The sequence below is a fragment of the Synchiropus splendidus genome, chromosome 2 (assembly GCF_027744825.2).
Source record: "Synchiropus splendidus isolate RoL2022-P1 chromosome 2, RoL_Sspl_1.0, whole genome shotgun sequence".
In the NCBI taxonomy this organism is placed as follows: domain Eukaryota; kingdom Metazoa; phylum Chordata; class Actinopteri; order Syngnathiformes; family Callionymidae; genus Synchiropus; species Synchiropus splendidus.
In genome coordinates this window covers 12,819,414-12,846,303 of record NC_071335.1, presented here as the reverse complement: position 1 = coordinate 12,846,303, position 26,890 = coordinate 12,819,414, and the positions used below count along the sequence as shown (strand labels likewise).

The 26,890-nt window shown below is 44.2% G+C and overlaps 1 protein-coding gene across 2 annotated transcripts in view; it reads left to right on the top strand.

Annotated features, from left to right (window-relative positions):
• Nucleotides 1-26,890, top strand: part of LOC128753716 (trinucleotide repeat-containing gene 6C protein-like) — a 34,619-nt gene that overhangs the window by 909 nt on the left and 6,820 nt on the right. The window contains exons 1-20 of one of the 2 annotated variants that reach the window (XM_053855701.1): nt 3,929-4,027; nt 7,537-7,611; nt 7,694-7,715; nt 17,012-19,347; nt 19,876-20,079; nt 20,419-20,576; nt 20,652-20,729; nt 20,802-20,859; nt 20,943-21,082; nt 21,186-21,332; nt 22,033-22,170; nt 22,404-22,523; nt 22,694-22,777; nt 23,509-23,788; nt 24,394-24,552; nt 24,627-24,818; nt 24,922-25,071; nt 25,495-25,710; nt 25,780-25,853; nt 26,000-26,139. In XM_053855701.1, coding sequence (XP_053711676.1) covers nt 17,211-19,347; nt 19,876-20,079; nt 20,419-20,576; nt 20,652-20,729; nt 20,802-20,859; nt 20,943-21,082; nt 21,186-21,332; nt 22,033-22,170; nt 22,404-22,523; nt 22,694-22,777; nt 23,509-23,788; nt 24,394-24,552; nt 24,627-24,818; nt 24,922-25,071; nt 25,495-25,710; nt 25,780-25,853; nt 26,000-26,139 — 4,475 coding nt within the window. In that variant the 5' untranslated portion in view covers nt 3,929-4,027; nt 7,537-7,611; nt 7,694-7,715; nt 17,012-17,210. Of the gene's footprint in view, nt 1-3,928; nt 4,028-7,536; nt 7,612-7,693; nt 7,716-17,011; nt 19,348-19,875; nt 20,080-20,418; nt 20,577-20,651; nt 20,730-20,801; nt 20,860-20,942; nt 21,083-21,185; nt 21,333-22,032; nt 22,171-22,403; nt 22,524-22,693; nt 22,778-23,508; nt 23,789-24,393; nt 24,553-24,626; nt 24,819-24,921; nt 25,072-25,494; nt 25,711-25,779; nt 25,854-25,999; nt 26,140-26,890 lie in introns of those variants that run through there. The other variant, XM_053855700.1, reaches the window with a different exon arrangement.

Sequence of the window (26,890 nt, the reverse complement as noted above, 5' to 3'; positions counted from 1 at the left end):
TGTGAGCGCAACTCTTGTCTTGCTGTGGTATTTTATAAAACCACTTTGTGTGGTATGTCGGATTTTTCATTTGCACATCTGCACGATTGAAAATAACCAACTCTCATGACCTTTAGAAGCACGAAGACAGTAACAAGGACCTGCAGTTATTCAGCTCTGTTTCATGTCATGCTTGAGAAAATGTTGTTCATACACATGTTTTTAAATCTCATCCTCACAAAACTGCAGTAGAAGTAGTGTGAAATGTTAGATTCTGTCGATGTTTTTTCATAACTCAAACAAGGAATGATATTGTTTCATTTCTACGCACATATTTTTAAAATCCAGATCTCATTCAAGCCTTTAAAAAAAAAAAAGAAGCAGGATTTTGATTAAACTGTCGCCTTCCTTCGCATCATGAATTTCCCCCCCAGTCACTGGAGTGCAGCTTTTAATAGCCCCCTGCATGTCTTAATTGAGTACATAATTTCCCGCTCGCCCCCTCCACACATTCACGCAGGCATATCTCCTCTTCTGACAGCGCTGTCACTAGTATCTCGTCTCCTCCGTCGCACACCAGTGAGGTGATGGACTAAGAAGAGGCTGCAAACAAACCAACATACATGCACTTGTTTGGGCCCCAAATCTACACACATGTGCTTGTTTGTCCAGAGGGGTGACTCAACACGGTTCAAGTGCCATTGAGGATAATGTTAAACAGTAGAGTAGAGGAAGGACTCCCGTGTGTCGGTGCATTTACTAACCTGATTCATACAAACTCCAGGTGATAAACACAGAAACACAGTGTTTGTAGTTGTAGAGGTGTGAGAAAAACGATACCCATAATGTTGCAAAATTTAATCTTGCGGATCTGTTTTGATATTTTAGTGAGCTATGGTGATATTAAAAGAATAAATACTTGGTTATATTAGTGTTCTTGAGTTGTAGCAAAGCTTCTGACAACTAGTCGGCAGCTAGCACTTAGTTTTGTGACTTCGCCCTTCAGCTCATTGTAGTAGACGACAAGATCTCGTGAGAGTTGGAAGATTGTGGAACGTTCACAGCTGTATATATTGACTTTCACAAGAGCCATGTTGTTTGTAAGATGCGCCACTCAAACTAGCGCTCTAACTAGTCTGAATAGCAATGTGGCGTCACTGCTAACTGCTAGTGTGAGGTTACCACCTCAACCTGTGCGACCAAAATATTGCTGTCAATCCAAGTTTAGAGGTTTGAATACTGCAAGACTGCAATATGTAGTTCATTGTAGGTTTTATTATTAATCACATTTTAATTTGATAGCAGAATTTAAGTTAAATCTGTACAGATTAGCTGAAAGTTTTTAATCATACATTATTTTCTGCAAATAAGTAATGTAAATGTATGCATTCAAGTCTCTGCCTTTGAAATATAATAATTTTCTACTCTTACATTATTATAGGATTCATAAAGACTTTCAGTTGTATTTTCTATATTTCAGCCATCTTGAAATAGTTTGTTCGGATATTTTTTTTCTGAAGTACCATATAGCACAATATTTGTGTCATGACAAAGAAAATTGGCAGCATGTTTGGCACTTAAAACAGTATCCCATCTGACCTCAGCTGGTATTTCGTTGATGAAGGGGGCAGTTCATTCCTCTGTTGGACTGTGAAATGTTAACACAATAAACGCATTTTTATACCATTAAGTGTTCTGTATTATAGTTTTTTTTCTCCTTAAATACTAGCTGTTGTTTACAAATATTACAGTACATTGTTACTACTTGCAGTATCGTATCGCGCGGATGTGTTTCGTATCGCTCGATTCCAGTCGATACGAAACCCTAACAAATCATGTGTTGTGTTCACTGACATTGAGGAGGTGGATACAAATGTCTAAAAGCCTGACTAATACTTCGACCGCAGAGCTGAATAAAAAGAATATGTTGTGAATATTGGCGACCCTGGAACTTAATCTCCACCTACAAAACATTCACGTTGTGACTCGTGCTACATTTGGTTGTGTTGTTGTCCACTTACTCCTGAAAACCCGTGTTGCTCTCATTCATACATCCACACGAAGAGGCGGAGAGCAACCACAACAGCACACCAGCCCCGCACTGGATTCTCTGTGCATTAATGGCTCAACAAATTCATGTAGGATCAGATGTATTAACACAGCATTGCTGACAAGCCGGGGAGTGAGTCAGCCGTGCAGTACAAATGTGGGCTCTCAAAGAAATCCGCTGGTGAATATACTGATTCAGTGGCATCAGCTGGTGTAATTAAAAGTGAATGCATCTCAGCATCTGCAACTGTCAGACTTCTGTTAATCCTCAATATTCTTTTGCAAGTAAATGGTGTCAAAACTCCACGGGGAGGATGGGCTTGTTTCGCTGTGTTCCGCTGCACATCCTTGGTAAAACAGCCTACTAGAGGCTCCTGCACGCCCGGTTTCCCTGTTTCGAATGTTGACTACGTGTAACCGGTCAACAGTCAGTGCTCATCAAAGTGGTCGGCATGAGACCTTGAAGGCAACTGACATGAATCTGTCAGATCAAATGCACAGCAGGGGGCCGCCAAATAAATGGCATGCTTGACAGTGGAGTCCAGTGAAAGCTGTCAATAGAGATTAACCTTGGTTTCAAAAGCCAGGTGGAGGTGTATGGTCATCTCTGGCAGAAGTATCTGCAGTACCTCAGACAGTGTTCATGTACTCTCTCGTCTCAGTAACGCACAGACAAGTCTACAATGTAAATCCAATAGTGTTTTTACTGTGCATGATTGGCCTTGGCCAACATTAGTATAAGGAAACGGCGTGGAAGCAGGCAGACACCCTCCTCATTGTGCCTGATGTGTGTCTAGGAAGGGAGCTGGGGGAGCTGCCTTGGATAAGCCAGCCAGTGTGATACTAGTGTACGTATGGGGGTTGTAATCTAAAAGCTGGTGAGCTGCTGCTTGACTTGGCAAGGGTCCAGAGAATGATGGCACGTACCCGGGCCCAGTCTCTTTCCTGCTGCTGGATGTTGTCCAGCGGAGGGACAGAGAGGGCTGTCTGTCATATGAAGAATGCAGGCCTTCTATCTTAACGGCTCCTTTTTATCCCTTCTGCACTCACAACAAACCCTTGCTCATTATGTAACAGGACTTAGAGAACTCCCAAAGCCCCTGATAAGTCCGTCTAAATACCAGTGCTGTGCAAAGGCCGTTCTTGCTGTAGCCCTGGGCATCCAGCTCTTTCTTTATTTCAACAATATTCTTTTCTTTATTCTGCATTTGTAACCACACTGTTATGTTTATCTGGGGACCTATTTTGAACTGACCTGTGTTTATATGATAATAACCGCTTCTTTGCTGAGCATGTGAGCTGTTCTTCAGGGTGACAATATTATGATTGGGCCTCCATGAAGTCTGACAGAACTGACTGGAAAAATCTGTACTTGTGTGTCAGTTGTGAAGACAAGAAAGGTCTTTGCATTAAAACAAGACTATTGTCTTGTTCCACCCACTTATTAATTTATTTTCTGCCAGGTATTTGGTATAAAATTAAGCCCTTCTTCACTGACAAAACAAGTAAAATTCCAAGTTGACATAATTTTAAAAGAAACTGGTCACATTAAAAACTGGTTATTTGTCTGTACTACATCCCAAGCTGGTTGGATATTTTGGGTACATATCATTTTCAGGGTCTAGCGCTACTTTCCCCTTTCCGGAGCTCCGGTTTAATTCGCTGTCACTGTGCTGAACTTTCAAACGTTCTTGGTGGAGGAAGCAGCCAAGAAAGCAAGAGTGAACCTCAAAGCTGTTACTTGTGATGCAGTGCCAGATCATCGGAATCTCTCACTGTCTCTCACCATTGAACTTCCTTCTTCTTCAAAGCAGCTCTCCGCCCACCATTTTGCAAGCAGTCATAAATGAATCCAAAGACTCTGGTAACCATGATGCAGCAATGCCGAGCAAGTGTCTGTGTAGGAACGGTGGATTCCATCTGCTGAAAGTAACACTGACATGCCCGTGACTTATCTGCTCTGGAATTCACCAGTGTGTAAACACTATTCCCAAACAAGGTCAGTGATAGCTCACTAAAGCACCTCACTGCATCCTATATAATTGGTCTTAAATGAGTTTTGTGGTGTTGGAGAAACTACTTGAGGCCACAGTCTGACCTCAATAGGCTTCTGGCGTCTTCACAGTTTTCCAATCTGTCCCTAAGACGGGCATAGGTGTCAATAATTCATGTTGTTATGTTATATATATTTAACCCCTCATTCATTTTTAATAAATATCAGGCTAGTTTGCTGCGCTCTCTACCCAAGCAGTGAAAGGGCTGGGATTAATTCCCCTTTCCTCACGCTCCATATTTCCCCAAATTGCTCTCATATTGTTGCCGTATTTTCCGGAGTAATCCTACAATGACAGCGTTCTGTCTGTGTTTCCCAGCTTCCTTCTCCCACTCTGTATTCTGTCTGCTTCTTCAGCGGCTGTCATTTCTAATTGGTGTTGCTCTGTGTCTGCTTTCATCCTCCCCTGCATCTCCCTCCTCTTCCCCTCACCCCTTTCTCCTCTCCTTCTTCCCCCACCCCCTCCTCTCTTAATGCCTGACAAAAAAAAGACAGACTGCCTACCGCCTGTTTACATGAAGCCGCCTAATGTGTGTGCGTGTGTGTCGGTGTGTTTGTGTGCGACTGCGAATGCTATAGTGCAAAGCGGAAAAGAAGACCACATAGCTGCCTTCTTTACACTGGTTCTGCTGAGGGATGTACATTTCTTGGCTAATGGACTTTCACAATATACAAATGAAAAGGAACAGTTTTGTTTATTGAAGCGTTTCTGTCTGCTGTTGCCATCTGATAAACAGATACTGCAGCAGCTTCACATGATGGAATTGAGGTCACCAGTTTAGTGAGTGTTGGGTGGACTCCGGGGTTGTTCTACAGCAGAGGGGTGTTGCAGACACTGTCAGCCATTGTAGTGAGATGCTGCACTGTGGTGCATGCACGCAAGTGGAAACTTTGGATGACCCAGTTAAGCTACAGTGACTAATGAATATCATTTACTTGCCTTGCTAAACGAAACCACACCATTGTAGCTTGGCGTTTACAGTTTAAACTGTACATGCAAAGGTTTGACAGGAAGTGAATCATGAGATGTACCAGAGACATATCCATTATTGCAGTTGATGATTTTGTTCATGAAATATTGCATTTACATAGACTCAGGTCGACTGAGATCAGACTATTTAAACGTACAGAGCCAGTGTTAGCTGTGTTACTAATGTGGATTGTAGGCCCATTTATGCTCAACACTACATACGGATCTGGATACAGACAATCCTTCTGTCCATGCGCTGCCTTCATTTCATCCATAATTCTGCACATTTCCACAAAGCTTATGGATACGGACCAACCGGAGCAGTACCACAGGAATCCGTGGGGGCAGTTTTGCTGTTACTATCTGATACATAGCTTGAATGAGTCATGTAGAAGACAGTGGCAATGGTGGAGATTCTCTGTCATCTGTCACCAACTAGTGCTGCCTCTGTTTTCGTCTGCAGTACACTTTCAATACAATATCAATACAGTCGTGCGGTTTGTTTTGGACTTTATTATTGTCATAAACTTAAGATAATGGACTCTCCCTGTTGGATGCAACAGCGATACCAATGCAAATAACACAGTGACAGTAGCATCGTTGGAAAAGGACAGGTACATTTTCATATATAAAGGGAGTATAAATCAACATTATGCTCACTAGTCGTGTGAGTATTCTCATATCTAACTTTGCTTCTGATATTTTTCTGATTAGAAAACTGGCAGAAAAAAAACACTAGTTCTTCTAGATAATAACCCTTGTCTGTCACCCAGAACGTTGTTGTAGTATTCTGCTTGTTTCTATCGTCCAGTGAATAGACAGGTTGAGCTCAATTTCTCATGGACACAGCACAGACGCCCCGGAGACTTGATTTAAGTGTCTGACCTGATTCCTCTCTGGAACAGTTTTCACTAAAGAGGGACAGATATCTTGTGCTTGCTTCCTGTCCACGGTGTCCTCCCCCACCTCTCGCCCCAAGTAGCTGGGATGGGCTCCAACCTCAATGAAATAATGGGAACACACATGAACAAAGAAATTCAGTGATTCTTACCTGAGAAATGTCCGTCTGCTGTGCTCAAGACTTGAGAATTTTTTATTTATCCCTTTTTCCCTGTGTACGTTGTGTACTGAATTGAATTGGGGTGTAAGAAAATAACTCTATACTTAAAGAGAGACTTGATTCTGATTTTTTTTTTATTTCAAGACCATTATATTGATATTTCACAAATGAATACTTGGAGATGCGGCTGCATGTGTGACACAACAAATGATATTGCCAGACCATGTTTGATGCTACCAACCTTGGCCTTCTGTATTGTGAAGTTATTTTGTTAGACTGTGAAACTGACTGGTTTGAATTTGTCACGCTAAACTTGTTTTGATGCACATAATATTGCAAGTTTTCTGCTGTATGTTTGTTTTTTCCACTCAAGATATTGGCTCATGTTATATAAGAAATTATGTTGTGTATATAGTGGTAGTTACAGTATAATGCACAGTATTGTATCGTCCTTCCTCTATCAGGATACATATTGTATTGTCAGGTTCCTGGCCACTCACAGCCTTAGTACTACAGTATATTGACAGTAGCCGACACTAACAGAGGCAGATTCGATTGTTTCTGTCTCTGTTTAAATGGCACCTGGTTTGGCTCATAAGACATTCTGCATAGAACAAGATGTTCAAAAGTCAGTGTCAACATACCTATAAGTGCGCAACGAATTTTAACTTTCACTTTTGCGGACTATATAAAATGTCTTCTCTGGCAGATTTGAGTTTGATACAGGTGTGGTAGATCTTCACTTGACACCCATATGGTCTTCGCAAAGACATGTACAACTGAGATTGGGCATAGGTCCAATGCTGGACTTGAGTATTCACACTCCTGCTAATGCTCATGTGATGCCCACTGATACCCGATACCACTTTACGGCACCATGCTGTTCTTGAAGGCAGTACTCGATTGCAAGTACTCATACGGTAATTGTTTTTGGGGGAAATGGTATTGGTGCATCCCTAATTTCAAGTATTTGAGGTTGTCTTAGTCGCCTTTATTGGACCCATAAACGGCAGAGACTCACAAGCAATGCAACTCAGTGTAGAAGGGACTATTATTAAAGTAGCAAGTGGAAGGAATATTCTGAGGAATGTGTTTGTGCTTTAAAATATTTGCTTTTCTTGTTAAACTAAACCCATAGGGGGTAAAGTACTGGCAAGCACAAATGGAAAACTGCTCGCCCACATTGATGAAGGGAGCGAGCACATTGAAATTTAAGTTTGTCTATCTATCTATGGCCATCTTTACTTTATTAGGTCTGTAAAGATTAAATGATTAATCCAGAAGCTTTTGTGTTTCTTCATTATTTGATATTAAACTACTCGCCCTTGAACTTCCTGGTCTCCTGCCCTCAATGTTTGGGTCATGTTCTGGTCTTGGCCTATAAAGAACCGTACATTTTTCCTCATCGTAGTGTCTCTGTTATAGGACTGCCGTGTCGGGCTCGGATCAGCGGAACCCGATCTGTTGGAGGAGGAAAAGAAGAAGAAAGCTCTGAAAAAGGTGCAAATGAGACTCATGCACAGGCAAACACACATTTCAATGGAAGCCCTGTCCTAATCATGAACTCCTTTCCTCCCTCCAGGCTACAGAACAGAACTCCAAAGGTGAGCGTTTTTGCCCCGGTGTCATCTCCTGCCAGTGCGCAAGCTCGCGCTCCATTCTCAAATTACAGATATGCAGCTTTAGAGTGTGCAGATTGAGTCGCAGTCGCACACAGTTGCCCTCTGTGCGACTCACGCAAAGCGCACATCCCGACAAATACAGTGGATTCAAATGCAAAGTGAAGGGCAGTGCCCTCGCATCACCGAGCAGTGAGGCGTGAGCTTACTGTGTTGGCACAGGGAGCGTGTTGTGTGTAGGGGATGGGTTCAACCAGGAAAAGTGAGACGGACTGAAATGAAACAAGGGCATGTCGTCAAGCTGAAATGTGGGAAGGCGAGTAAGGGGCGGGGGGAGTGGGGCGTGATGGAACAGTGTCCTCACGTGCCCTTGGAGTTCCCTTTTAATGAGAAAATACATTCCCTTTCTCAGCTGTATTTATAGATGGAGCGCAGCGAGAAGAAAGACTTGAGCTGTTGAAATGCTAATTTGACACCACAGCTGTCATACACAAGTGGAAGTTGGCTCATATTTTGCTCTCGTTCTTTCTTATTTTTTGCTTTCCTCTCACTTGTTTGATATTTTTGATGTTTGCATGGATGGTTTGGGTTTGTGCGCTCCCCTCGCTCGAACACAGGCTCTGTACTAAAGAGCGTGCTTTTAATTGAATTACCTTCACGTGCGTCTCTCCCATGTCGGCTCGCTTGAACTACTGTTCTTAACCTCATTTCACACACAGTGGGAGTTTTAAAAACATGCGCCTGAAGTCTGCTGGTGTTTGATGTAGCTGTTAGCTTTCTGGTCTAAGAAGGATAAGAAATATCGCTGGGGAAAAGAGGGAGTGTTGAAAAACTTAGTCAGTGTGGTGCAAATTCTTGGAGGATATTCAATATTCTATACCATTCTCGATTGTGTAATGACAAATTTGTGCCTCAAGATGTGCTCTCTGTTTAGCTTCTGGGGACTTGTGACCCCATTTTCATTGTTTTTCAAAGCGCACTGGTAGTTGGCTTTAATGTCTAACTGGAGGTATAGTTGCAGGTCTTTTCTCTGCTGTCTGGATCTATAGTGGAAGAAAATAAGTTTGAGCCTGGTTAGTGAGCTAAAAGCTGCTGTAAAACAGGTATCAAATATTGTGCCACCAACCAGACCAACATCCATACACCGTCGCCCTTTGTGGTATTGCGAAGAGATCTGTGTGTCAGTGCACCCATTAGTTTGCTTGTCAGGGTTTCTTGCTTAAATGAGAGCGTCCACACTTTCAGAAAAATTGTCCTTTTTGAAGATGAAATCTCGTGTTATCGGACGTATTAAAACGAAGTGGAAACATCGAAACAAACGAATAACCTGGTGCATCATGGACATGGTGGTTTTCAGTGTGTTTTTAACAGAAAAATCCCAAAAGCATTTTTATTTTGTTTTATTTTCGGCATGTGAATCAGAGTGATGACATTATTGTGTGTATTACACTGTTGTCATTGTAATATTTAAAAAACTTCTCTATGTCAAAAAAAAAAAAAAAAAACGGTTGAGTTGTAGAGTATCACTGGATAGATGACAAATGTGTGCAACAGTATGTTCTTGTTCTCAGTGTATTCTTCTCTCTTGGATGATTCAGAATTCCCTGGCACATGCATATTTACGCCACTTCCCCCACAGCTTCATGGTATTGGTCTCACCAATTTGTTTGGTGCGCTCAGCCTTACATTCCATCTGGCATGAAGATAAAATCACGCAATCAACCTGTTTGACCCCTACTGCCTTTAAGAAAGCCCAAATTAATGTCTTTGCCGATCACATGACACGTAATCCAACCCCCCGACCGTCATCCACAGGGGCCGCTTCTTCACGACCTGCATTGTAATCACAGACTCTCAGCTCCACTGCTGCTGTTGCACACCAACTGTGACAAAAATGCTCACGCTTACAAACCTGAGCTGCTGTTTTCCGTTGGCTCTCCTCACCTATAAACACTTGCTTTTATATGCAGCCAAACTGCAAAGGCAATCACTGTCAAGTGAACCAGCATCGAGTGTATGAAACAGAAAGTAACACTGCCGCAATTTGTGCAGCACACAGCGACGCAGGGAGCCTCGGTAATACCTCGCTGCATGGCCCTGCTGCAATCTTTCTCCATTTCTGCCTCACTTGCGCCTTTGAGAAGGCAGGAGAAGAGCTGTAGTGCCTGTCACCGTCTCGGTCGCTCACTAAGTTTCCTGCGCTTCTTTCAGTGAGTGATCTTTGTTTGTGTATTTCACTACCCGTGCAGTGAATTCTCCTTGATCGTCATATAAGTAAGGCTATTACTGTCTTTTCCATGCATTAAGCCACATTACTAAACGCAGAGGAATCAATACTAAACGGCTTGGAAATTGCGGCTTAGTCATTTACACAACAGTTTTCCTGTCGATGTGTGTTTTGTGCGTAAGATGACGGTACAGAAAGCATCACAACAAAAGGGGCAAATTATCGCAAACAATTTGTGTGTTTAAGCCTGAGCATCACTTGCGCTGATGTCATAATTGGCCATTCACTGTCTTCCCTCCCTCCCCCACCACCCCTTCCTCCGCTCAGTCATCCTCACAGTGAAACACCTAATGTCCTGCTGGTTCATAGGTTGTTTTCTGAATGCCTTTGTTGTAGTGTTATTATGTAGTGTTATTATCAACAAGTCAAATTACACAAACCCGCGCTTGTCATGCACACAATCCACACATTCTCACTCCCAAGGCATTAAATAGCGATTATCTTGAAGAGAGTTTGGCGTCCTATGTTGATGTAGAGGTCAACATTTGGCGTTTTTTCCAAGTACTCAGAGGTACAGGCATCTTTTCTATATTTCTGTGAACCTTAACAGACCAATCTTGAAGCACGAAATGTTGTCAGGCTTTAATCTTTTAATCTCTCTAAAGCGGGTTGTTAGTAAGTCGCACTTTAATTCACCCTCAAACGTGTTGAGAAAGGTTCAAAGTTTGGCTGCACCTGTTATATGATGTCAGTAAGCAGGGGAGCGTTGTGCTTTCAAAGGAGTGGAGTCCAGAATCACAAACTGCAGACGGCTTCTCAGAATAACACGATTGTCTCAGTAAGATGATAATGTTAATAACAGGGGGCACGGAGCAGCTGAACCGAGCTGCGACTGTCAAGAGTGGGTAATCCTGGCACTGAGAGGGGGTTGTGGGCACCAATTGCATGGAGGAGTTAGAAGGTCACTGGAGGCCAAAGGAGGTGCGTCGAGCGACTGCCTTCTTCAATGGCAACTTGCTATTATGCTGGAAGGGTGAGGGGTGAGAAATGTCCTCGTAGCTTTGTGCTAGTGCGACTTACACTGGCAGATGGTATCTTAAAGAGAGGCGTCACATACTTTCCCCTGTCTTCTGTATAAGCTTCCTTGAACTGTCTGCTGAAATGATATTGCTGTGAATATTATTTGGCTGGTGAGACGTGATTGATTCTAGTTATTATTACTATAACCACAACTGACACCTCTGCCACAAAAGAAGCGGCGCTCAGTGCGACACAGGATCATTGCTCAAAGTGTTGAAGACTGCATTTGCGCGGCCCTCCGCTCGCTTCACTCTAAAGGAGCTTGGCTGCCAATGGACAAGGGGAGATGTAGTCATGTGCGCCGCCTGACACCACGTCTCAGGCAGCCCATAACCTCCCCCTCGGCCTCTTTTCCTCCGTGCCCACTTCTGCGCTCGCGCTCTCTCTGAAAGCTAATGTTCGCTCTCTCCGTCTCTCGTTGTGTGTAATTAAACATTTAGAGTTACGAAGGGCTGTAATTAAAAGTTGGATGAGAGGTGGAAGGGACTGCCTCAACTGGAGGCTTTAATGGAATTTACAGTGCTCCAGTTACAAATGCCTTTTTAATTGGCGCTCCTTTTCAAGTTCAATTAGGGCTTCTGCGCCGACTTTCCAGATAAGTAGAAATGTATTTTCAGTAGCAGCTCAGATCTGATGCATTCTAATTTAGGCCTTGGTTAATTAATCCGGTAATATTCTTATTTAATGTATATATAATATATGCCAGAAAGAACTTAAATCTGTCTATCTTTTCATAATGGCCTCCCAAACGCAAATGTTAAAATAGATGTTGAAAACTGGAGTGTTGAACTGGGGGGAACCATGTCAAAGAATCTCAAGTCAAGTTTTATCTTATGTATTCTTATGTGACATTGTGGGTAAACAATAATGACCACTGGAACTCAAAGGCCTATCTGCGCTGGTTGTTCATCTTCTAACTGTGAATTGTTTGGAATGTCACCAAGTAGAAATAAATGCCATCCACTGTGTCATAGGTTGAACTAAGGTTGGGTGATATGTTTTTTTTTTCCATGTTTTCCAATCTTGATTTTTTTTTGTTTGCCATTTTTTACTTGTAAACAGTTAAATGGTTTACTCACATTAAACAGCATTTTAGCAAGAACAATGTCCACTCAATCAATATAAAAATATTTTACACAGCATATTTAAATGAAATAAATATCATGGCAACATAAAAACAATCTCTTGTCATGCCGTTCCAGAACAGGTTAGGTTGGGAGCTAATGCTAAAAACAGACAATACGATATGACATACGATAACTGACATTGTAAAGAAATTCCACTGTCATTAATTGGGATCGTATTGTCACCTGGCCCAATGTGAAACGGTCATTTGACAAACATATGTTGATGCTGAGGCATTATTATTATTAAAAAAAATATTATGAATGTGTGAAATATTAATAAGCTTTTGGAATCTGATGTTTTATTTGATTTGGTTTGATTTAGTTTATTTTGGTTTAAACTTTTGTGCTCTGCCAACACATGAAAATAAAGTCTCCTTGGCATTAAATATGTATTTAATGCCTATATTATTGAGCTGCTACAGTTACAGTATTTACCCTTGAAGTAACACTTTAACTCCATAAGATATAGCTTATTTCCAGCTTTATATCTATATATTTTTATATATATATTGCATACAGGTTGCTCATTGTTGGCAGCAGCTGAGTGTACAGATGGATTTAAGAAAAGTGTGTTGGGATGGTGAAGGTATTGGTCCCCTGCTACAGTTAAAGTCAATTGAATTGAATGAATTGTTTTTTGATTGGTTGCTCCTGACTAGCGTTTCTCTTGGAGCGACTCTGTGTAAGTCACTAATGCACTGTTTGGAGTCCCTCACTCAACGCCCAGCCTGACTGTGAATGCTGCGAAGGCTGAAGAGTGTGTTACTGTGCGTCAGGCAGTGATCGCGTGGCTCGAGCAGCATGACTATTGTTGCACAACTGAAGAAATATATTTGCATCTTGTTGTCTATTTGGATGGTCCAGATGCTCAGAATCCATTTATGTTGATATTGCGGCTGAAAGTGAATGAAGTTTAATTTCTGGATCAAGTTTACAGTGTTGTATAGAAAACTGTTGACATCAGCAGGATTTAACGAAGATAGCCGCTCAGAGCAGGAAGGAGGAAGCAAAGCATGTATGATTGGTAGCATAAGGGTCGTGGAGGCCTCCTAGAACTTAATCAGATATGTGCGTCACCAGCTGCTCGTCCAAGCCAGCAGCTCGCTTGCTACTGAAGACGGGCTGGAGCGTTCCCTCCCCCTCCCTTGTGTGTGACTCGCATCCTGCCAGACAAAAGACGGGGCAACTTGAAATGCAGATGGCGTCTACATATAGTTCATTTTCCCAATATTGAGTTCCTTCTCCAAGTCTCTAGCTTTAACAAGTAATAACTTCAGACCTGGAATGGCCTGTAAATAGTTCGTACTAGCTGCAATAGTAGTGTGAGCCCTGCCGGATGAATGTTCGTCTTTGTTCTACAAGACAGAAGTGCAGTGAGATGATTTCATCATCATACTAGTCCCCACACACTGTCCCTGAAGTGAAAGTGGTCTCAGCTGTTGTCTTGAGCTTTTGAAACCATCAGGGGAGGCTTTAAAACAACACTATCAACTATTCATAAGCCACTTACCAAATACACGCAGCTCTTGGTCGAGTACTGTCTCGTCCCTTTTTACCTCTGAGATCTTGTCAAATACTCAAATGAACCTTGTAAATAGAATGTTACGTTTGAATAACATCTAAATATAGATGTTATTATCTATTAAACCTACGCATCATGTATGTTAAAGAAGCCTACACTATCAATGAATTTTCTTTTGATAAAAGTTACTGATTCAGTTTTTGAGACATGCTGCTTAAGTCCTCTATGATTCCACACTGTTTACGTTATTCATCTCCCCTTATGACCCAAAGAGCCCCGTCATTCATTATTACTCAGGAGCAGATCGCTGTGCATCTTCTTCTTCTGTTCTTCTGCGTCATCTGCAAACGTGAGCCAGATTTAATTCCACGATAGAGATGCACCTTCGAGTCGCATCTTCGCAGTCCAGACCGCCAAAGACCCTGCAGCATTAACCTTATAAAAGCCTCATAAGTGTCATCGAGAAGCTTTTTTTTTTCTTTCTGACCTTTTAGTTGACCCCGATTTTCCAGATCTTCTCAGTACATCTTAGCCTTGGGAAAAGAGCTAGCAGTGAAGTATTCCCTGGCATCAGTTGTTGCTCTTCTCTCTGAGGCATCTGTTCTCATGCAAGTTCTTTTAATATGGATTTTATTATTTACAGCAGAGATCTGTTCAGGGGATGAGTGAAGTTGTGTATTACTAATCTTCCCGATGAGTACATATGTTCTTCTGACTACCAGCAAACATTGCATGTTGCATGAGAGGAACTCTGTGTTGAGGACAACATTCTTCCATCCCCGTCAGTGAAAACATACATTGCTGTTTGCAAAATTGGGACCACAAAGGCATGCGCACATGTGGTAGCGGTGAAGCAGAATGAGCACAAGTGTGTGACCTAGTTGTGTCCCCTCATATCTGTCTGCCATGTAAACCTTCTGGCTTGTCACTTGAAAGCAACTGAGGGGCGCAAACACCATTTTGACTCTCATCCCAGAATCCCACTTCTGTATCTCCTTGCTTTTTCACTGTTGAAAAAAGCAGCCAAATGAGGCTTACTTACAGCTGGGCTAAGGGTTTTTGGCGTCACTATAGGAATAAGTGATGCTCCTGCATCGCCAATATTTCTCAGTGCTCCCCTCCCCCCAGACCCACTCGTCTTCCACGTCTCTCCAGCTGACTGGGCATCATTAAGTAGTCTGAGCAGCCAGTAACTGTCCAGACTTGCTCCCCAGTAGCAGGTGTTGGAGTGGGGCTCTTTCAAGACTGTGGGAACCTCGGCCTAACAGCTGTTTGCCTCAAGACGGTGCTCATAACCATAAGGCTCACTGGTGGACCCTGCTTTTTCATGGATATTGGGGCCATTTTAACATGTTTTGTGACGTGCACCACTCGAATCTTTTCATCATTAGACTTGCTGTCCTCGGTGGATACTCTGAAAGCTGTAATGCCTTCATGTCGGGATACATATAAACATGGATGCTAAGGTGATGCAACCCCCTAGTGGCTTCATTAATTTGAAATCTGTCAGGGGGAAGTCACTGCTGTTCCAGTCTCATTTGACTGTGGTACACAGAGGAAAGATAACATCTTTAATGCCCCTGTGACTGCTCCCTTTATCCTTTCTCTTACCCTCCAAAAACGGGTGCAGAAGTTGGACAGAAGGACTGGTTGCCTTTCCTAGGGTTTTTTTATACCCTACGCTCAGTTTCCCGGAATTGCGAAAAGCACATGTTCAGGAAGATTATTCTTAGACAATTCTCAGTTTGTGCCCCACCATCATCTCAGTAGCCTCTGAATTTTCCATCCCCATCCCCCACAATTTCCATCTCTCCCCCTTCACCCTCCTCCTTCTGTGACCCTGGCTTTTATTTGATTTAAAGGGGAGGGGAGACATCTAAATGTTGTCGATCTGCCTTTTTTTTTTTTTTAAATGACTGCTAGTTTGTCTATTTCTTCTTGGATGAAATGGCAGTTTTGATGCTTGTGTTTGTAATGCGGATGTGCCTGCCGTGTGATAGTCCACTTAGAAGAGTTAAAGTCAACACCTTGGTCCGTTGAAAGAAGTATGAATAGCTGTGTCACGGAGTTTTCTTTGTGGAGTCCATGCTGCAACTTGTGTCTAGTGTCCACTTTACCAAGATCTAAGGAAGATATATATAGACCTTAAAGCTAGCTATATATACTATAAAACTAGCTTTAAGGTGTTTCCATTATATTGTCCAACCCCTGCAGGTTGAATGTGATTGTGTATGTTGATGAACACTGTGTGATTTTGGTAATGAAGTGTCTGACTATTTATTGTATATTAATGGTGAATATAGAGACCATACTTGACATGCAGCAATCTTCAATAGTATCTGGAAATCCGAGCTAAGCATTACACCTACTAAACCTGAATTGCCCTGCTTTTTTAAGTCTCAACTAAGTATGAGACGGAGGTCAAAGTTGTAACAGTTTGAGGAATTGGTTTCCCTTGATATTGAGCTCAGACTGGCTGGTATGCTGGTGTTTTGTGTCCCAGGGATTTTCTGGTGGTTGGGAAGTTTGCCTGCTGGATCGATATCTTCCCTGCTCTCGCACACTCTCATTAATAAGATCATTGATTCGCTGTCTCCAATTGATTGATGACCCCTCTTACACGTGGAATCAGTATATCATTAGCTCCCTCTCTGATGGGATGCTTTTGTGTCTAATGAAATTGCTTCTGTGCAGTAGGAAGATGAATAGAAAGATGAAAGAATACTTTGTTTATCCTTTGGTTTCATCATGACAAAGCCCTCGGCGCAGGATAACTCCGCCGTCTGATATTAATGTGTCTAAAAAAACAACACAGTGCTAGTAGACACCTGCATGTATTTGCAAAGGGATTTGCAATGTTGTGTTGCTATAGGAGGAGTAGGCCCGGTGGAGTGTAGGGAGTGATGGATGAGGAGCCGTCTTGGTTTCATACCAATAAATGAGCAGCGTTCCACTTGGGCTTCCTTGCTCGGCCTCGGTTCAGGGATTCACGATGGAGACGAATGGGTCTCTCAGTGCTGGTGTTGTGGGCAGGAATGGGGGGTGGGTGGGAGCTAAAGGCTAAGCCAGTGGTGACTTCTACGTTGGCTGGCTAGAAGGCTTAGCGCTTAAAGTAGGCAAAATCGAATGATTTATATAAATTCCAAAGGTTTTATTTAGCTGATCAAACATACTTTACATATAGATTTTTTAAATACAACTCCTAATCAGTATAAAATGTAGTACAAGTGTATTCATTTTTCTCAAATACTGTTAATACTCTAGTAACTGATAGTGTTGTCAAAGTCAATAATCCTTTTTTTCTCTTCTCTTTTTTCTCCCTCAGACACGTTCCATCCATATCTGCTGTGTGGCCCAGTCAAAAATCTCTCTCTTGAATCGCAGAATTGACACGGAAGCCAAGCAGTCTACAAGCTGCAGAAGTGACGCTGGCCACCCTGCAGCACCAGCATGCTCATTGGGCTCAGCTAGCTTCAACCCAAGAAACCTCTGTCACCAACTGCAGTTGTGGTAGTTAAGGGAGGATGGCCACGGGAGCTACTAGCCACCAGGCCCATTACACCTCTCTGAAGTCCAACAATAACATGATGACGGGACCTGGGTCTGCAAACACCATAGCCAATAGCAGAAGCTGGATTTCTGATGTGAAGCAAGAAAGTATGAATGGTGGGGGGCGTGTTGGAGCAAACAATTGGGGATCCCCTAATTTTAACTTGAACCTGAATCCCAGTGCCAACCCATCAGCCTGGCCCGTTCTGGGCCACGAGGGTGGAGGAGTAATGGGTCCAAATGGAGTGTCTAACTCTTCTTCTCAACTGGCAGGAGTGAATGGCAATGGAAACGTTGCCGGGGCAAAGTCCTGTGGAGGAGGTTGGGGTGGCTCTGTCGGTGCAAATGATGAAGATGTGCAGCGTTCTTCATCCAACACAAGCCTGACCTTCAATATGGAGCCTGCAAACATAAACACTGATGGACCAAATCACACTAAGCAACAGCAGCAAGCTCAGGAGCCAATGAGTCCAATGCATGGGTTGACTGGTTGGGGTGGCCAGTCACCCACTGAATCTTCTCAACTTAATGGGGACACCAGTGGCAGCAATGTTTGGGGTAGTGGAGAAACCAAAGCCTCCGACTCCTCCAAGGACTCGAGCTGGGACGGAACTCAGTCCAGTGGGCTTTCTTCATGGGGCCGCCAAGGAAGTGGTGGTGGAAATAGCAGCTGTGGAGGTTGGGGCGATTGGGGAAAACCCAATGAGGCTTCAAAGGGTTGGAACGCAGTGGATGGGGAAAATTCGGCCTCCAATCCAGAGCAACAAATGAGCTCTTGGGGTCAGCCGTCTGGAACGGCACCAGCAAGCGAGGGGAGTGGTGACAGCAATGACGAGCTGTCGCTCCATCGAGCCAGATCCTCGAGTATGGAGTTCACACCTGTGCTACCCCGACAAGACCTGGACCCAAGGGTGCTGAGTAACACCGGCTGGGGACAGACCCCGATACGACAACACACTGTTTGGGAAATGGAAGAAGCAAACTCTGATGATGGTAAGAGCATCAGTAGTTCAGACACCGTGGGAAGCTCCGGCACTGACAGTGGGCCGTCATCCATGAATGGAGGAACCATTACCCCAACCGCCATTTCAAGTCAGAGACATGGTTCTGGAGGCAAAAGCAGTGATAGTGAAGAATCATCTGGCTGGGGAGCTCCTCCACCCGGGACATGTCAGCCTGGATCAGGATGGGGTGATGCCCCGCAGGAGCCCAGCAAAGCGTCCAATGGCTGGGAAGACTGTGGTACTAAAAACGGAGGCGCATCTTCTTGGAGCTCAGATGAACAGACAACTAGCTGGAATAACAGTTCAACAAAAAAACAATCCAGCAATTGGGTAGAGGGCCCCAAAAGCTCCAATGGCTGGAACAAGAGTAATGGAGACTCGTACACCTCCAGCACAGGCGAGTGGGGACAACCTGAGATGAAGAACAATGAATCCTCTAGTAACATGTGGGAAGGAGAAGGAGGAAATGGAACTGGGTGGAAGGAAAACCCAAGAGAGGGAAATCAAGGTGGAAGTGGGTGGCATGCATCGTCTGTCAATAGCAGCAACTGGGGAGAAACATCTCGCTCCAATGGACCAGTGCAAGGGAGCTGGGGATCTCCAAAGCCCCAAGAAAGCAGCAGTAGTAGCACTGGAAGTGGAGGTGGTGGAAGCATAGGTTCCTGGGGTGGCCCTGGTTCAGTCAAGCAGACCAACTCTGGCTGGAACAATGTCAGCAAGCAAGACCAGGCCATGGAGCCCACTGGCTGGGAAGAGCCCTCGCCGCCTTCCATTCGAAGAAAAATGGAGATCGACGATGGAACGTCCACCTGGGGCGATCCCACTTCTTATCACAAGTCTGTCAACATGTGGGATCGCAACAATCCCAACAATAATCCTGGTAACAGTGGACCCCCCATCAAAAACGGAGGAGTGATGATGCCCAACAATAACAACAACAACCAGTCTGTGGGTGGCAACAGTCACCACCATCACCACATGCAGCACCACCAGCACCATGGCCACCTTGCTAACCATCTACAACACCATGGAAACAACAACGGGTCTTCCAACAACAGCGTCCATCCAGGATCTGGTCCCCAGGGTAGACCGCCACACACCAACCCAGGTACAGCAACACACAAGGCTTTCAGTCCCATCTGCACCAGAATGTACTTCAGTGTGTCACGTCATGGAGCTGCTCTTGAAGGCACAGCAAGCAGTTGTCCGGTGATGCCTGTGGGTGATCAGATAATTGGACGCTTGCGTTCACTTTGAGCACATAATGCAAAACCCCTTCTTCAAGCACTTTTTTGCAAGGATTCCTGTAGGTTCAAGGATTATTTATTATAATAATTCTCTAACAGCCGTATTAAGCCTGTGGTCTCGGAGGTGTGATTGGGTCATGCATACAAATTCAAGGCTGCACTGCAGTCTGCTGTGTGAGCGGCTCACTATGAAAGAACTGAAGGACCCGCCTGATTAAAAATAAATGACACAGCTGTTCATGAACCTGAAGCAAAAAAAAAGTATCACAACTTTTGCTAAGAGCCTGTTTTCTTGTGTCCAACTACCTTCGTGATCATTATTAGGTATAGGCTTAGTCTTGTCACTGTGTTGCATGGTAACAGTGGCATGTGGATTTGTGTCCCTCCAGGCTGGGGAGAGCTTCCAAGTGTTCAGATCAAGTCAGAGCCTGCTTGGGGAGAGCCTGCTGCACCCATGTCTGCCGTGGACAACGGCACCTCTGCATGGGGAAAACCCCCAGGTGGCATTGTGGGATGGGGAGATGGTGGTCATGAGCCCTCCGGACCTTATGGCCGGCCAAATGCCCCCCCAGGTTCCTCTCTCTGCAAATCAGGTGAGGCTGTAATCTGCATTAACAAATCTGTTTTGTGAGGAGAGCGAAAACTACGTCAGAGTTTGCCACCGAAGCACGGCGTAAACAAGCATTGTGTCGATCCAGCGAATATAAATAGTGTTGCAGTTCTTTGTTTCATCTTGCAGGAGAATATAAATTCACCTCCTCTGTAGATTTTAATCTGGTCTTCTGTCATGGCCGTGAAGGGGAGGAGGGAGAAAAAGAGAAGGAATAGGGTGCGGGGTGTTGTGGTTTATCGAATGCCAACAGTGACCCCAAGTGGTGATAATGGGATCTGCATCAAAGTGAATTTATTGGTGGTTTCTGAATTGTTTTCAGGCCCCAAACCTATGCAAGATAGCTGGGGAAGTGGAGGGGAAGACATGGGCATGTCCACAGGCCACTGGGACTCCGAGGACGGAGACATGTGGAACAGCTCTAACTCACAGGAAAACAGCAATTCCTGGGGCAGCGGACCTAAAAAGGTCCCAAATAAGGTGAGAATGCTTTCAGACCCTTCTATAAAATGTACAGTCCATGTCTAAATCCTTGCCTTCTATCTACTCCATTAGATGAAAATGGTGAACAAACCTGATGATGCGTGGATCATGAATCGGCTCATCAAACAGCTCACGGACATGGGTTTCCCGGTGCGACTCCTTTTTCTCAGCTTGACAAATCTTAGCACGGGGTGACGGTTACATTTGTTGTTCTTTCCATAGAGAGATCCTGCTGAGGAGGCGCTGAAGAGCAACAACATGAACCTCGACCAGGCCATGAGTACGCTCCTTTAGTCGAATCAAATGTCAGCGTCGCGAATATTCATCCGCGGTCTTTTAATAACGTCCTTGGTGTTTTTCTAGGTGCTCTTTTGGAGAAAAAGACAGACCTGGACAAACGTGGTCTGAGCATGTCCGACTACAGCAACGGCCTGAACAAGTCGGTGCTGTGCCGGCCGTCCGTGCTCTCTAAAGACCCGTCTGACCGCTCCTTTCTTGACAAGGTAATGCTGCAGCCTAGTCAGTTAAACAGCTAGTCAACTAAAGAGAGAACCGTCTGAGGACTTCAACCCTTCCCTGGCCATCATCCGTTTTTGTTTCTTGCAGGATGGCAGTTTGTCTGACGACGCCACCCCATCACCGTTTCTGCCTTCCCCCGGCCTGAAGCTCCCCCTGTCCAACAGTAGCCTTCCTGGGCAGGGTTTGGGGCAGGGCGGCGCGGGACTGGCCATGCAAAACTTGAACAACAGACAGGTTTGGACATTAGCACCATAATTCTAATGTGTATTCATACACTGCCTGGCCAAAAAAAAAGTCACCACCAAAAAAAAAAGGTTCATACACTCTAATATTTTCGTTGGACCGATTGTTTCGATAAGCTTCTGCAATATCACAAGATTTATTTCCATCCAGTGTTGCATTAATCTTTCCTAACCTGGTCATTCAGTATATTCAGGTAGTCAGCTGACCTCATTCTTTGAGCACATAATGTTGCTGAACCTAGACCTGACCAACTGCAGCAACCCCAGATCCAGGTGGCGACTTTTTTTTTTGGCCAGGCAGTGTATGTCATTCCTGGTCTGTAGTTCAAACTGAACCAAGCTGCTGAACCCCATTCTCGAGAAAAAAAACTTTGGGTTACAGTCACTGAAATTACAGGGTAGATTTAATACACGAACAAAATGTTTCAGAACAAAGTTTGAATTTGTCTTCCATGTCATTTTAGAGTTCTAATCATGACATACATTTTAAAATCAACTTGCATTTTTTGTGTTTTTTTTTCCATCTATACTGTTATTTCACAGTCATAAACTCTTAGATATTGAAAATATAATTCCATCTTGGAAGAAGTGACAAAATCTCTCTCGTAACAAGCCAGTTCATCTGTTAAAATTGTTGTTGTAAAAGCATTTAGTTTGCTCTTGATCACTCATTCGTGGTTCCGGGCTCTTAGATGTCCAGTGGAATGTTTGGGAGTAATGGAGCAGCACAAACCAGGGCCATGCAGCAGCCTCCTCAGCCATCAGTGCCACCTCATGGCTCCTCCCAGCCCAATCTACGTGCGCAAGTGCCTCAGTTTCTCTCCCCTCAGGTAAAAGTCCTCACCATTTTTCCTGTATATTGGAGGGTTCTAAACTAGATCCTGTTCCACACTAGAAGATTTTTCTGCTGAAGTTCTCTGACAAAAACGTATCTGCACTTTTTATTACTGTAGTGTGGCGAGGCTTTTTTTGCCAGAAGCTGCTGTTGCATTGTATCTTGGGCTGAACCTGATGCTGTCATCATGGATCTGAATCTTCATCTGTTTTGGTTTCTCCCCCGCAGGTCCAAGCACAGCTCTTGCAATTTGCAGCAAAAAACATTGGTCTGAACCCTGCACTTTTAACCTCACCAATAAACCCTCAACAAATGACCCTCTTGTATCAACTTCAGCAACTGCAAATGGTGAGTCAGATTTGGCGTCCGCTTCTGACCCGCGGCCATTCACAGTGGTGTCTGCGAACAAATGTCCCCACTGCTTCCATTGACCGACAACAGCACGTCCCATTGGTCGCAGTAATGTGTGCAGTGTTGATGCATTTGTGCCTGGACGATTTATTTCTGTGTCTCTTCAGGCCTACCAGCGTTTACAAATCCAGCAGCAGATGATGCAGGCGCAACGCAATGTTTCCGGCCCCATTCGACAACAAGAACAGCAAGTGAGTCAGACGACAATGACACATCTCAGAAGTGTGACTCCACATGATGCGTGACCCAAATATTTTTTTTAAGGAACCAAGACCAAATGGGATTTATTTGATTCAAACGAGTCCATTATCGTATTGTGAGGCTTTAAGAATCATATCACTATTCGTATGTTTAACTTGGTTTGAAAAAAAGCAATGATTTATTCAGGAAATATTGCGATCATGATAAAATGAAAGTGACCGCATCACACCGCTAGATGGCAGTGTTTCGGCTTCTGCGTGAAGCCTTAAAAGGCTCTTAGCTGTTCACTGAAGCCTGGGAAAATACTGCATTGTTACTGTTTTCCTAAATTGTAGTTGGCGTTTTTTTAATTACGTTGTAGAAGAAAAACTTGTTCTTATTATAGCTTTTATTCAATTTCAATTTTCCAATTCATTTTGTCAAATGTATCCATGTAAAAATACCTGCTGTTAGCTCTTACTTATATATTGCCCTATGTAGTTTCCCTTTAGGAGTTTTGACTTTGGTGGCATCATATTGTGAGATTTTTGCTCTTCATATGCAAAAAAATATGTCTTCGAATAAAGATCATCTCCATGCAGCCTGGTCATGGTGCAATGGTGTGTGTGACACATGGCAAAAACATAACATTTACCCTGGTTGAAATGTCCGCTGTTATTTCAGGATCTGATCTATAGACTGTATATATTTCCACTTATTGTGTTCCTCTCCATCCTCTCAGGTTGCACGTACAATCACCAACATGCAGCAGCAAATCCAGCAGCATCAGCGGCAACTGTACCAGGCGTTGTTGATGAAGCAGCAGCAGCAGCTTCCCTCTCATTCATCCTCGTCCTCCTCCGCCGGACTTCACCCCCACAGTGGTCCCCTCGGAGTCTCTGTGTCCGGCAAATCATCCCTGGACTCGTTCAGTGGCCCCCATCAGGCTCAGGGCCTCTCTGACTCACTACACACCAAAGAGCCACCATCCTCACCTAACGCCTACAGCAACTATCCTCTCTGTGAGTCACTGCATGGCAACTAGTGTTTATTTGTTGGTGGCTTGTTTTTGTTTGAGCTTCAATCCTGGCTGTCGTTTTAGGTTTTATTACTTTGTAGTCTGGTTCTCTATCGACGTCAGGTCATCCATGCCGGTTTGATCTAGTTTGGTTGATTGACATTACATTTTGGTCTCTTTTTTTATGATGTCATTTTATTTAGCTCAACCACCTCGGTACACACTTTAGACGCAAAGTACTTTGAATCAACCAAAGTACTTTGCTTGTGAATTGAGTATTCATTATTTTCGCATAATTTTAAAGCGTAAATGCAAGAAATGATTTGAAGAAGAGCTCACTCTTCACTGTCAAACGATTGGGTAACTGTGCACGCGTCCACGAGGGACTTCTCATTCTCATTTTGAAGCAACATTTTCTCATAGTCAGAATTGTAGTTAGTGACCGCAATGAAAAAACAAGTACGTATTTAAGGTGTGTCACTTTTTTTCCGTGGTTTAGGGTGTGTGTTTTTTGTTTGTTTTCTGGGTCAACTTGCCTAAGTGTCGAGAATATGTTTTGTTTCTGTTTTATCTGATAAAAATACCTGTTGCTGTTTTGTTTTCTTTTAGCTGGACTGAATCAGAACATGAATGTAACCTGCATGGAGGTCGGGGGTCTGTCCCTAAAGGATCCCCCGCAGCCTCAGTCCCGCCTCTCCCAGTGGACCCACTCCAACTCCATGGACACTGGCAGCTCTTCAAACATGGAGAGCAACCTCAACAAACATGGTGAGCCGTCTTGACTGTGTGCCGTCATGGCAGATGTTTCTCCAAGCACCAAAGTAATACATGGCTCCTTGCAGGTGCCATATCTGCTGCTTCTTCACTGGGACCCCCTGGCAAACCCCCTCAGCTGGAAGACTCCTTCAGCCCATACAATCTTATATCTTCTTCTGAGTCCCCCACAAGCCCTCTAGTGCCACCGGACAGCTGGGGTCAAGCCAAGAGCTCCAGCGAGAAACTCTCCAACGGGACCAACATCAATTGGCCCCCAGGTCAGAATTTGTCATCTGTAAAGTTTGTTGATCATAAAAAACTTCAGTGAAGATTTTTTTTTTGTTTTGTTGTTGTTTGTGACACCCTAAATCTCGGCCTCAGAATTCTGCCCTGGCGTGCCATGGAAGGGTCTGCAGAACATTGACCCGGAGAACGACCCCAATATGACCCCTGGTAGTGTTCCTAGCGGTCCAACCATCAACACCAATATCCATGATGTCAATCGCTACCTGCTGCGTGACAGAAGCGGAGGTACGTCATGCACCCCTCCCTCACGTGTCAGACTCGCTTCCTCTTCTTCTTTTCAGCGTGTCGTTTTGAAATCCTTCCATTAACCCCATGCACTCAGTGTTCAACCACAAGTTTACACAAAACCTGTTTTGTTTAAATCTCTGAAGCTGCTTCCTCGCTGTGCGTGTTTAGAAACCTTCTCCACCTCTTTCACTCAAAACCGCAGAAATCAAGAGCAGAAACGAAACCACCCTCATCCTCCTCCAGTTCCTGAGCGCACTGTTTGACAGCTTCATTGTTTGGGATTTGAAAATGAAGTGCAATGCAAAACTATTTTGCTGTGTTTCACTTCTCAAGTCTTTGTGTCAGGGAGCTTTTTTATTGCATACATATGAGGCGCACTTCTCTCGTGAAGTTAAAACTTCTCTCTTTCTTCCTGTGAAGGCAAAATGTCTGACATGAAGTCGACTTGGTCTCCTGGACCAATCTCCCAAAGCCCGGCGTCTCTCTCACATGAGCTGTGGAAGGTTCCTCAGGGGCCGCGCAACACTACGGCCCCGTCCCGGCCTCCGCCGGGCCTCACCAACACTAAGCAGTCGTCCACATGGGGAGGCAACTCTCTGGGCCTGGCTCAAGGTTGGAGTGGCTCCTACTCCTCAGGTGAGCTTCCTCACGAGTCATCAAAGTTGAAATTGAAGCACAAACTTACCCTTTATCACCATGTTTCAGATGGAACCACTTGGAGTACTGAGAACTCCACACGGACCAGCAGCTGGCTGGTGCTGAGGAACCTTACTCCTCAGGTACAGCAGCTCCTCCCTCCTCCATAGCTGTGTCAGACTATAACTTTGAACTTCCATCCAAACCGGTGGCCTCATGTGACAATAGCAAGTGCAAAAACTGTTGCCGTGCAGAACTGAGTGTCTCATTTCGTCACCACTCCTTACAGATCGACGGATCCACTCTGCGAACCTTATGCATGCAGCACGGCCCTTTGATCACTTTCCACCTCAACCTGACCCAAGGTAACGCTGTGGTTCGCTACAGCTCCAAGGATGAGGCGGCCAAGGCCCAGAAGTCTCTGCACATGTGAGAATCAATCGTTTCTTTCTTTGCACTCTACAGCTGACACATCACATCATTTATCCGAGTTATAGTGGGGGTTTTAGGTGAAGAGCTTATTTGTTATGAACGCTGTTTAGTGAATGTAATGTCTGAGAAGTTTATTTCTGAGCTAAGAGCGGAATATTCATGGTATACGACGTGGCTGCCGTGAGACAAAGTGGCTCCTTGACTGAAGAGAGTCTGGTTAATAGGTGTTACATAGCCGTGTGGGAAAGATGAGAGAACAATCTGGCAACCCGCTCCACCAGTCACAGCAGTTGCGGTTCAACAACAGTCAAAGGTCATCTGAACTGTCTGACCCATGTCTCACGTTTGCTCTTCATTGATCACGTTCCCCTTTGTCCGTGGTATCAAGTGCTTCGAAAATTTGCAGGATTCCACTTTGCTTTCCTTCGATGGTGGAGCAAAAATAAATCCTGATTGCCATCCTTCTTGACCTTATAAGAGACACCTGTCTTTTTCTCCACAAGGCACCTGCATAGTCTGTGCTTTCTCATCAGAATCGCATCCAAGAGCATCGATTTTTTTTTTTTGGAGGTTGCCAGATTCATTGTTGGGGTTTGAGTTTCACAAATGTGCCTTGTCAGTGTGTTATTGAAACATAGCCCTGAGATTTTCTCCCTGCAAGGCTAGGTGTGACTAGCTGGCTGCTAGCTATCTGGGCTTAGAATCATAAGGCAGGAGGGGCCACTGAAGACTATAGCTGTGACCCATT